Raw genomic sequence first — 11,826 nt, forward strand, 5'->3', positions numbered from 1 at the left:
CAAATAATTCTGTACTGATGAATGGCAGGTTTGAGGGGATGAAAAAAACAAAAATAAAATTGCAAAGTTCAACACAGAGAACAAAAACAAAACCCACGAACATACAAAAGGATCATCCTTGGAGTTTACAGGTTTGTTTTCAAAACCAGGAAGACTTCAAACCATTGTTTTGCAGGGGGGCGGGTGGGAGAAAACACCGACTAACCTTTTTTTTTTTTGTTTTAAATTAAGCCCGGGGTGGGTGTGGCAGGCAGGGAGGGAGGAGGGAGGGAGAAGTGCTCTGGGGGATCACCGGCCGCTGCCATAGCCGGGGAAGAGCTGGGCCAGGACGCTCTGCAGGGCCTCGTTCACCTCCATGCTGTAGCTGCGGCCCAGCTCGTAGCGGCACGCGGGGCAGCTGAACACCGAGGCCTTGAAGGACCTGTCCAGGCAGTCCTGGGGACAGGAGAGAGCAGGGTCAGGGACAGGGAGCTGAGCTGGGCTCGTTGGGGACAGCTCTGACACAGAGAGCCAGCCCTGAGATTCGTGGGATGGGATCAGAGAGAACAGGGGCGCTGCGCTCCCAGCTGGGAGCATTGCTGTGCTGGACACAGCAGAGAGCAGGGCTGGGATGGAGAGAGACCCTAAATCCCACCCCAGTGATGCTGGACACAGCAGAGAGCAGGGCTGGGATGGAGGGACCCTAAATCCCACCCCAGTGATGCTGGACACAGCAGAGAGCAGGGCTGGGATGGAGGGACCCTAAATCCCATCCCAGTGATGCTGGACACAGCAGAGAGCAGGGCTGGGATGGAGGGACCCTAAATCCCATCCAGCCATTGCTGCTGGACACAGCAGAGATCAGGAAATTCCAGCTTGGATGGACATGGAGGGACCCTAAATCCCACCCCAGTGATGCTGGACACAGCAGAGATCAGGAAATTCCAGCCTGGATGGACATGGAGGGACCCTAAATCCCACCCCAGTGCAGCTGGACACAGCAGAGAGCAGGGAACTCCAGCCTGGATGGACATGGAGGGACCCTAAATCCCACCCCAATGCAGCTGGACACAGCAGAGAGCAGGGAACTCCAGCCTGGCTGGGATGGAGGAACCTTAAATCCCATCCCAATGCTGCTGGACACAGCAGAGATCAGGGAACTCCAGCCTGGATGGGATGGAGAGACCCTAAATCCCATCCAGCCATTGCTGCTGGACACAGCAGAGAGTAGGGCTGGGATGGAGGAACCTTAAATCCCACCCAGTGCTGCTGGACACAGCAGAGAGCAGAGAACTCCAGCCTGGCTGAGCATGGAGGGACCTTAAATCCCATCCAGTGCCACCCCAGCCATGGCAGGGACACCTCCCACTGTCCCAGGCTGCTCCAAGCCCTGCCCATCCTGGCCTGGGCACTGCCAGGGATCCAGGGGCAGCCCCAGCTGCTCTGGGAACTCCATCCCAGGCCTGCCCACCCTCCCAGGGAACAATTCCTCCCCAGCAGCCCAGCCCAGCCCACCTTGCAGACGTTGTGCTGGCACACGGTGGTGACTGGCCTGAACACGACCTCCTGACAGCAAATACACAGAAAGGCCTCCTCCACTTTATTCAGAAATTTCTGCAAAGAGAACATTTCAATCAACTTAGTGCTGAAAGATAAATTAACCCAAACCCCCCCCATTAAATGCAATTGATGATAGAAAGATTCTCAACAAATCTTAATATGCAAAACCTGTCCCATTAAACCTGCTGGGGGTGTTTACACTAAAATAAATAATTTTAGGTCTGAGGCTGTTCTTTAACTCAGCCAAGGGTTTGTGGCTGGGGACAGCACAACTACAGCTGGGGGAAAATGCCCAACGTACAGGTCCATCTTTGAGAGCCTCTAGGACTTCATTCCACAGCTTCTCATTGGCTTCATCACTTTTTATAAGAGATTTCTGCTGGGATGTCAGCTTGTATGGCTCAACTTTAGTTTTCTTTGGAGTCCCTGCTGGAGAGGAGACAGGTGTTTCCTCCCCACCTGAAAGAAAACACAAAGATTTTTTTAAAAACCAAAAAGCCACCTGAAAAGAGCAACCAAGCAAAATGCACAAAAACCTCCAAGGTTTTCTAGATCCACTTGCCTACTCCACAAACCTGCTGATTTCCTTTTCCTCTTCCCTTTCCCTGGGGTATCAAACTCATCATCTCCATTATTTTCTTTTTCCTTGTCTTTGTTTGCAACAGCTTCCAAATATCCTTCAGGATACTGCAGGGAAACAAACCAAAGATCATTCAATGCCAACACACCGGGTCAGACTTGCAGACCAAGACAGGTCCAAGAGTGACCTCTGGAGAACAGCTCCAGGGGCAATTTTAATCTATTTAAGCAACAGATCCCTGCTGTAGGGAAGCACTTCACAGCCTATAGAAATTCCATACCAGAAATAAAGTGAGTTTAGTCCTTTTAGCTTCTTGATGTATAAAAATAAACAACCCGGCAGACTGGAAGCATTTATTAGTCTCAATTTTTAGCTAAGGAGCATGTAACAGAAAAATCTCTGCTCTCCATCAAGCTGAGATTCCAGGTGATGTCCCAGGGCAGTACCTGCATTGTCAGGCCAAGCTTTTTCATCCTGTCCTTCCCCTCTTTGGTCCAAGGAGCAGGTTCTTCATCGTCCCTCCTCAGCAGGTACCGCCACACCAGGAACCCAGATTTCCCCGTCTCAGGCCAGTATTTCACCACCTGCAAAAGCCACAGCAAGTCCATCACCCTCTGTCCAAGCCCCCTGGCCACGAGCACAGGCTCTTTTCCCAGCTCAGCCCTCCTCACCTTGTAGATGCCATCGTATCTGTTGCCCTCCAGAGGAGCATACTTGCTGTGCTTGCCTCCCTTGACGTTCCTGACCACCCTGACCGGCTTCCCCGCCCGCCAGTCCTTGGCCTCAGCCCCGTGCTTGTCGTTGATGGGGGCACTGCAGTTCAGAGCCAGGGCCCTGCAGGAAAGGCCAGAGTTCAGTGTGTGACTGCCATGGAAGCCCTGTGTGTGACACTGACACCTCTGCACTCAGGGACCCTCCTGATGGGGGCACAGCTGATTGTTCATGGCATGACCCCAATGCACCAGCCCAGAGCAGCTCCTCCACTCATGTCCAGGCTTATCTGTGAAACAGCTCAGAATCACAAATGGTCTGGTTTCCAGTGGCTGCAAAGGTCTCCAGGAGAGAGCAGAACTCCCACACCAATTCATTGCTCTATTCTTTAAGTGTCAGCCAGTATTGCAGGTGACACCAACCCCACCCAGCTCTGTCCCCTTGCAGTGCACTGAAAGGAGCATTCCCATCCTGTAACTGATCTGCAGCCAAAGCACAGCCCAGACCCAACTCTGGCCCTTGTTCCAAAGCTAAAACAGCCCAACAACCCCTGTGCTGACAGACTGCCAGGTGCTGAGGCCAGAATGGAGCACAGACGCTGCCAACCTGTTCATGTTGGTGAGTTTCTGGTCACAGGACTGCTCTGCCGTGCGCTTGTTCCCAGACAGGTCCCGGCCCCCACTGCCCGTGTAGGTGAAGGAATTCCCATGATCCTGAAATGAACACGGATGGATTTCACAGTCACAAAAAGAATTCAACAAAAGCAGGAGAGTCTTTTAACCAGGTAAGCTTAGCAGGGCATTCTCAAAAAGGAAAGATGCTTCCTGTGTTTTTAAGCTCCCAGACTGGAGCAGTCTCTGGTTGTCCCTCAGGCTGCCAGGAGAGGACATCAGGTGACAATGGTGACAATGTTGTCTTGTCACACTCCTGAGCAGCCCAGGCTCACACAGGATCTGCTGCAAGTGAAGAGCTGGCAGCACAGCCCACGAGACTGTTCCAATGTGGGTGTAAGGCAGACCTTGAAAAGTCAGAACTCTGGGATCAAAAGCTGACACAGGAATATCAAACTGGGTTTGGGATGATCCTGTGGCTCAGGCTGGCACAGATCACTGCAGTTTTTTCAGAACTCTGGGATCAAAAGCTGACACAGGAATATCAAACTGGGTTTGGGATGATCCTGTGGCTCAGGCTGGCACAGATCACTGCAGTTTTTCCTTGCCTCATTTGCTTCTGAAGGAAATGGGTGAAGCTGGGCAAGTGTTTGGTGTGGAGTTTTAACAGGTTTGTTTGGTTCTGTGCATAAATAATCAGGATCCACTCACAATGTCATCTTCATATCCTCCTGCCAGCACCAAGGAGTAGGCCCCATCGTTGCTCCTGCCGTGGATCCCTGCCACGTGGGGCCTGTGCACCCCAGACTCGCTCACCTGGGAGACAAAAATCAGCTTTGGAGGCACCTGCCCTCAACAGGCCCCACCAGCACAGGGTGTGGAGCTGAACCTACTGTGCTACTTCACATTTGTTTTCCGTGTGTCACAGGGGGAAGCTGCTCTCACCATCATCCCCCAAAAAGCTCCAGACAGAAGGAAGAAAAGTAAAAATGCATCTAAAAAAATAAGGCACTGACTGTATCAGTAAATTGAACACATGGATAAGGTTTGTGTGTAAATCTAACTATTTGGATATTTCTTACTGAAATTGCTTATTAAAAGGCTCCAGGTGTTTAAGAATAATACAGATATTAAATATCTGTATAAAGTTTTGAAAGAGTTGTAATAGCAACCTTCCCTCAATACCTGAAAGCAAGATCTGGATAGGCCAGTGCTTTTCTCTGCCCCAGCTTTCTAACAGGATGAGAAACCTTCTGTTTCATACATGTGGATATTTGAGACACCCTTGGCAGGGCACACTGCACACCTCCAGGACAAACCACTGGGAACAAATCCGCTTGCTTTGGGGTTTTTGAGTTACCAAAAAGAGCACTACAACAAAATAAACCAGCACTTGATGGTCCAACAATGCAGCATTAGTTATGGAACACTTGATCCAGACAAAGCCAGAATTCTTTTCCTGCTGCACTTCCATATATCCAGTGACACACACATTTCCACATTAACTGTTTCAGTTTCTTGCAGGAGCTGGCTAACTCCAATTTTTCCCCACAGTAGGTCAGGCCAGGATTCAGCTTCATACCTGAACTCTGAATTTCCACATGGTGCCCACGGGGATGCCAGGGATTGGTCCATAGTGGTTGGAGGGGACGATGGTGCATTCCTTGGTGCGCCCCACACACGCCATGCCCTGGGCAGAGAGCAGCATCAGCCAAGAGCCCAAAGGAACAAACACAACTCCAAGTAAAACAGCTTTGGACTGACCTTGCCCCAGTCTCTCCGGGAGGAGGAATTAGCAGATGCCATCTTTTGTTTCTTTTTACTTTCTTTTAATTTCTCTCCTGCTAAAACCACCTCACTTGCATCATTTCGACATTCAGGGCAATACCTAAAGTCAGTGAAAATTAACAAGTAGCAAAGCTTTCAGTTAGGAGCATTTCCTCCAAACACAGTGAGTTATGTTACAATTTCCCCATGTGAAACCAGGCAGGACATGGAAACACTTTCCATGCTGGAATTTAACCTGCAACAGCTCCTGTAGTGCACCAGCCATGCAGATGTATCAGGAAACAGCTGTGATATAAAATCACTGTATACAGTGTTGAAACACTGATGGAACAAACCAGTGCATTTCACTGACTCTGTGTCTATTGGAAGATTTATTTCACTACCCACAACTCTCAGTGTACATTTCTCATGCACAAACCTGCCTGATCTGATGATGGGGCCTGCCTGCAGTGACCCACAAAAGCCACTGCACAGCTGAATCCTTCCAACATCAAGCTCTCATTTGGTCCTCTTTGGATCCCAGGCTGGTTTGGGGTGGAAGGACCTTAAAGCTCATCTCATTCCAAGTCCTGCCACGGCAGGGACACCCTCCTCTATCCCAGGTTGCTCCAAGCCCTGCCCTTAGGCAGGTACACAAAAAAAGCATCTAGATCCCAAAATTAGGAAAAGGAGTGTGCAAGCCATGGGCTTAAAACCTACTCTCATTAAGCTCATGAAAAGCTATGAAGTTTTACCAAAAAAAAAATACCCTTAAACACCCACATGCCTGTTCCTAATTAGATGTAACTCTGACACCCCACACACCTCCTCAGAACCTACCAGTCCTCATCATCTGGGATTCTGCTGAGGGGAGGGTTCAGGCAGTAGATGTGGAAGGCCATGTCACACTCGTCACACATGAGCTGCTTATCTGGATCCTGCTTCCCCCCACAGATGTGACAAGCACAGACCCTGCAGGTCTTGTTTGGGTTGTCCTTGCAGGCTTTACACACGGGTCCACTCTGTCCTGTGGGCAAACACAAACCACACTCAGCCAGTGCCAAGATCCACTGGAAATGGTCAAAGGAGACACAGCTGAACGTGACTTGGAGCCCTTAAACCTTTAACCCTCACAGAGACAACTGGCAGGACGTGACAAGGTAAGACAGACATGCAAGAACTCCACGTCAGACTCACGTTTTGGCGTTCCAGAACTGATGGGAGAAGCAGTGCCTGGCTCTTCAATTTTATAGATTTCATCCACTAATATAATTGTGCAGTCATTCAAGGAATCACCAGCTTCCCTAGAAGAAGTTGAGGAGAGATCAGAGTTTGGAAGTATCCCACAGCTCGAGTTCACAGATACCAGCAGAGCCACTCAGACCTCAGAAAGCTGAAGCAGAACAGGAAAATTCCATTTATCCCACATGAACAGCTTACCCAAGTAATATCTTTGCATTGAGCTCCCTGGTGGTTTTGGTTTCCCTTTTCTGCAGGATCTCAGCATCGTACCAGAAGCCCCTCTCCTTGGGCTCATCAGGGTTGTAGTTGACCATCACCACCTGCCCCACCTCCAGCTGGTGCCACTTGAGGATGGTCCGTGCCCGAGCCCGCACGTTGCCCGAGCTCATCTGCACCACCCCATTCTCTGGGTAACTTGAAGGGAGGGACACAACAGAAATCACATTCAGCATCAGCCCTCGGGAGGAACAGGTGTTATGCTGACAGGTTGATTTTGCTGTGCAACACAAGAATACCATCAAGGATAAAATCTCCTCCCACACAGACACAGCCAGAACCAACCAGTCTGACTTTGATATTATTGCCTCCCTTCTACCCTTGGACACCAGCATTTCCTGTAAAAACTGGTATCCATAAAAACATGATTCCAGCCCCCAGGAATTCCAACTGCAAAACAACCTTACAGTTGCCAGGGCCCAATGACATAATGACTGTGTCACTGCCCAGTTTGTTTTAATTTGTGCAATATCTGCAATAAAATTTCCCATCAACATCACGACCCCAATGACTTTATTGGCCAAGAAGGCAACAAAACAAAACTCACTCATCATATTTCACATGATAAATCACATCCTCTTCAGGGACAGCTGTGGGCTGGTCAGGGTCTGTGCAGCTCTCAGCTGATCCACTGGTGGGTTTTTTCCTGGTTACATTCACAACTGTGGCTTCAAACCACGCTCCCATGTCCGTGTCCCGAGCATCCACCAGGTCATTGATCTGTACAGAGCCAAGAGCACAGCCCACCAAAAGGGATCTGCAAATTAGGCATTCATTTCCAATCTACTTAAAGATTTAACCACCTCAAGAACTGCACCATTATCAAGATATTTAACTGATCACCTTAAAAATTAATATTTCCTCTGCTCTCCTGGTCCTGTTGTGCAGCCCTACAGTCTGCTTAGGTTGAATTTGTAAGGTTATAAGTCCATTCCACACCAGCACATGTAAACCCAGCCTTGCTGGTGAGCCCAAAGCATTATTGGTTAGTCTGTAATAGAGTTTCAAAGTGTCTTGCTCGTAACCTGGCAAAGACATCACTAGATCTGTAATAAAACCCATTGAAACAGAGAAATAAAATTATTCTGAACAGCTGCTCGAGATTTTCTTTTGTTCATTCAAGAAAGTTTCAGCTTTGACAAATGTAGTGACTCCAAGCAAAAATATTGGGAAAATTTGTAAAAAAAAAAATCAAACCAGACACTCTGAATACTTAAAAAAAAATTAGTGTATTGTAGTTTAATTTCAAAGGACAAAATGAAAAAATTAAGTTTTTGGACCTACAGCATTTCGCATTGAATTGGTTTGTGGCTTGGTTGGTATTTCTGTCTTTGTTGTCAGAGTGTTTGAGAGGAAGAAAGGCACTGCCCACACAACCAGAGTGCGAAAGATTTTCAGCGATTCTCCAGCACAGAGAACAATTCCCCAGGCCAGGAGCGGTCCGAGGGCTCCCAGCGTGTGAGCACCCACCTTGTAGAGGCCGAAGCAGGGGTCTGCCCAGTCGGGCTGGGCGGCCGTGCCCGGCTGTCCCTCCAGCTCCAGCGCAGCCTCCCCGTTGTGGGAGCTCTTGTCGGACTCGCTGGGGCCGGAGCCGCAGCCGGAGTCGCTGTCCGAGAGCTCGGGGTCCTTGTCCTTGCTGCCAGCAGGCAGCGCGGCCGGGCTTTGTCTGACCAGCAGCTGCACGATGTCGTTCAGCCCCACGCTGTAATCGAACAGGGAGTGCCCATCTTCCATCTGCAGGGAAAGCAGGGAACCCCTCACAGATCCGCTCACCAAACCGCTCACGGATCCGCTCACCAAACCGCTCACGGATCCACTCACCAAACCGCTCACGGATCCGCTCACCGCGCCCCTCACCGCCCGCACCGCGCTGCCTCCAGCCTCCCATCGAGCTCAGAGCCCGCCAACATCCACCACGTGGCTTGGGAACCATTACCAGCCAGATCTGGGCCCTTCTTCTCTCTCAGCCCCTGATATTTAAATGCTTTTTTTGCACTCTGCCAGAGCAAGGCAGCCATGCTGCTCTGGACTCGCTACCCAGCCTCTAGGAGATCTGGAAAAGTTTGCAGCGGGTTTCCTACAATTAAACAACTACAGACCCTCCACATTTCCGTCAGGATTCAAAGATAATTCCACATAACCTACAAAAAAAAATTATTTCTTCCTCAATTCAGACACATCCCAAACGTTAATGCAGATTGTCTTTATATTTTAATTGTGTGTGATCCAGATCGTTGTTACACCATCTCCATAATGCTACGAATTGTTACACCATAATTCATAGCATTAAGTAGAAGCCAGAGTTAATCACACACTTTTCTCCCAGCAAACACACATTTTTTCCATTGAAAGTAAAATCAAAAAAAGAGTCAATTCAACTTGAAACCACTCGATCGCTCTTCAGCGTAGCCTGGCGTGTTCTAATTTCACACTCCCTCTAATTCTAAGAGTTTATCTGGCACAGTTTGTAGTCAAATCAGGACCCTGCCCCTGCAAAAAGAGAAGTGCAGAGGCAGAAAGAGGCCCCTCAATAACCTCTCAAGAGCTCGAAGGAGCACAACCATTTTAGAGTTAACATGTAAGGCTGGAGCCCACGGAGCAGTCAGGAGTTCAGACAAGCTTCCCCACATATTTAAGGTCTGACTAAGAAATTATACAGGAAATGATCATCCCTTTCCAGCCTAAACCACCAGAAAAAGCAATCCCTGGAGCTTTGTTCTCTATCAGGGGGAAGCAGAGCAAAACCACAAAAATTTACACTTCACAGGAATCACTATGATAATTCCATTCTGATTTATGGCATCAAATGGCTGTGGAACAATCCCTGGAAATCTGACTGCACAGGAAGAGGTCTGAGCTTTTTGCTGGTTCAGAGATGAAAACTCCTCGAGGTGCAGAAGAACACACCAGGAACGGGTTGTTCCTCCTCAGGCAGGGCACAGTGTCACCAACACGGGAACAGCAGCGGAGGACACGAGTGACAACAGGTGCAAAGTGAAATGGAAGAGCACAGGAACAGCACAGGAAACCACAGGAGCTCAAAGCACAGGCAGAAAGAAGAGCCCAGCACCGAGGACAAACCTCAAACAAAGGAGGCAGGTTTGAACTAACAGCTAATTTCCTAATCCCACTGACAAACGCTCACGGGTAAGAAATGGAACATTTGCAGGGGCTCCAACAGCCAGACAAAGCACAATGGGAACAAGGCCTAAGAGAGGCTGGGTCACGTTCCTGCCCGAGCCAGGGAACACTGGAGCTGCAGGAGGAGGGGTTCCCTTTGCAGGGCAAGGGCAAACTGAATGAAAGTCACCACTTCTGAAAACCTGCTTCACCCCAGACCTCAGGGACAGGCTGACAGGTGGCGCCTGCCCTGAACCAACCTCCCTTATCACTCGATTTACAACACAAATGGGGAATTAATGCACCCAAATCTACACCAACCCAACACAAAGGTGATGCTACACCATCCTACAGGCCTCTGCTTATGCTAGAGCTGGTACCTGAGCTTAGACTGAGGCTAGTCCAGGTGTATTTCCACGTTCTACAGCCACACCTGCTATTTACAGAGTACAGTTAGCTCAGAACTGCCTAAAACAGAAAGAAAAGCAGCTAGAAAAAATTGTCTATCTGCAGCCAGCTCAGCATCCCACTGCTTTTCCTGAAATTAATCCTGTGATCAACCAAACACCAGCTCAGGAGTTTCTCTAGCACGAAGGTTTAGCAGCATAGGACTAGGTAGACTACAGCAATTGTATTTTTAAATGGTTTTGATTGACTTCACTGCTAATTTAGTTACATTATGAACTGACAGGGAATAAAACAGCTGTGCAACAGCAATTGCAAACGTATTATTGAGAACATAATACAGCACTGAGCCACTCAAGTGTTCTGTACCTAGTGAGAATTTGATATCAACTGAGAAACTTCAAAATCATGAGATGCTTTTCCCAATTTACAAAGGAAAATTAGATCTTTATGGCTTTCAGAGCGATGAAACTTGCAAGGCTCAAAAACATTAAGCACTTTAAAGACCATAAAACCACTGGCAATTTGCAGACACTTCATAAAGGCGATGTCAAGGCAGAAGAGCAACACATCAGGCGGAAAACAGTAAAGAAAAGTAAGAATAAAGGCAGCGGGCTCCTGTCCTGGCAAACCCACGGACGCGGGAGGGAGCGGGGATCACTAGATGGCAGCAAAACCCCTTATTTCCACGCAATTAAAAATAAATAAATTAAAACACCCGTCCCCAGCTGGAGGGGAGCAGGGCCCGGCTGGGGGTGTCCGGCACCGCGCTGCCGCCGCTCCCGGCTGTCAATGCCCGCGCCGCGCCGGTACCTGCTTGCCGCGGTAGAAGAGCCGCTGCCGGTGGGGCTCCACGCCGAACACCTCGTGTATCCGCAGGCGCAGCCCCTCCACCTTGGTGAGCTTGGAGAGGGAGTCCACGCGGTGCGTCTGGCTGCCGTCCATGGTGCGCACCTGGATCCACATGGCGCCGGCGCTGCCCCGGGAATGGGACCGCGCTCAGCGGCGGCACCGCCGGGGCGGGCCCGCACCCGCGGCCGCGCCCCCCTCACGAGCCCGCCGCACGCCATTGGCCGCCGGCCCGGCCGGCTCGGCCGCTGATTGGCTGCGAGGGGCCGGCCCCGCCCTCCCACGCGGGAGACTAACGGCTCCGCTCGCGCCGGCCGTATCTCGCGCCACAATTGAAACCCGCCCGCCGCGCCCACGCGCCAAATCTCGCGCGATCATGCAAATGAGAGAGGGGATAAAGGGGGTAAGGGGGCGAAGCGCGTGGTCTTAAAGGGGCCGTCACCGGCAGAACGCGGCCCGCGGCCCCCCGGCCGCACACCCGCCTGGGACAGGACGGGAACCGCGGGGCGTCAGCGACCCCCGCCGCGCCCGGACCCGCCCCAGCCCCGCCGCGTCATCCCCGCGCAGCCCCCGGGGCGATGGCACTCCCCGGGCCCGCCGGGCACCGGTGCCGCCGGCACCGCCCCTGACGGCCACACCCCCTCCCGCGGGCCCGGTCGAGGGCGGGGGTCGGTCCCGCTGTCGCAGCCCCGAGCGACGCGACCCCTCCGGGCCACCGGACCCAGC

The 11,826-nt window shown here is 50.8% G+C and overlaps 1 protein-coding gene across 1 annotated transcript; it reads right to left on the reverse strand.

Moving 5' to 3' along the window:
• Positions 1-249: 249 nt before the first annotated feature.
• On the reverse strand, positions 250-11,217 carry UHRF1 (ubiquitin like with PHD and ring finger domains 1). Its single transcript, XM_054291119.1, has 16 exons — positions 11,065-11,217; positions 8,197-8,460; positions 7,274-7,446; positions 6,649-6,864; positions 6,406-6,512; positions 6,049-6,235; positions 5,206-5,329; positions 5,024-5,131; positions 4,153-4,257; positions 3,437-3,543; positions 2,791-2,953; positions 2,566-2,703; positions 2,115-2,226; positions 1,841-1,998; positions 1,495-1,593; positions 250-435 (listed from the first exon to the last, which is right to left on the reverse strand). The coding sequence occupies exons 1-16, from the start codon at positions 11,215-11,217 to the stop codon at positions 289-291; spliced, it is 2,361 nt and encodes a 786-aa protein (XP_054147094.1). The 3' UTR covers positions 250-288.
• Between the last annotated feature and the right edge of the window lie 609 nt (positions 11,218-11,826).

Source organism: Melozone crissalis, unplaced genomic scaffold, assembly GCF_028551555.1.
Source record: "Melozone crissalis strain CALT ecotype California unplaced genomic scaffold, PUWL_Pcris_2 ptg000088l_1, whole genome shotgun sequence".
Lineage (NCBI taxonomy): Eukaryota > Metazoa > Chordata > Aves > Passeriformes > Passerellidae > Melozone > Melozone crissalis.

Excerpts from the sequence above, each read along its gene's own strand:
- UHRF1 (XM_054291119.1), bottom strand. The coding sequence starts at position 11,217 with ATGTGGATCCAGGTGCGCACCATGGACGGCAGCCAGACGCACCGCGTG. Across the intron at positions 6,865-7,273 it reads TATCATGTGAAATATGATGA|TTACCCAGAGAATGGGGTGG; the intron begins GTGAGTTTTGTT and ends CCTCCCTTCAAG. Across the intron at positions 5,132-5,205 it reads CCCGGAGAGACTGGGGCAAG|GGCATGGCGTGTGTGGGGCG; the intron begins GTCAGTCCAAAG and ends CTCTCTGCCCAG.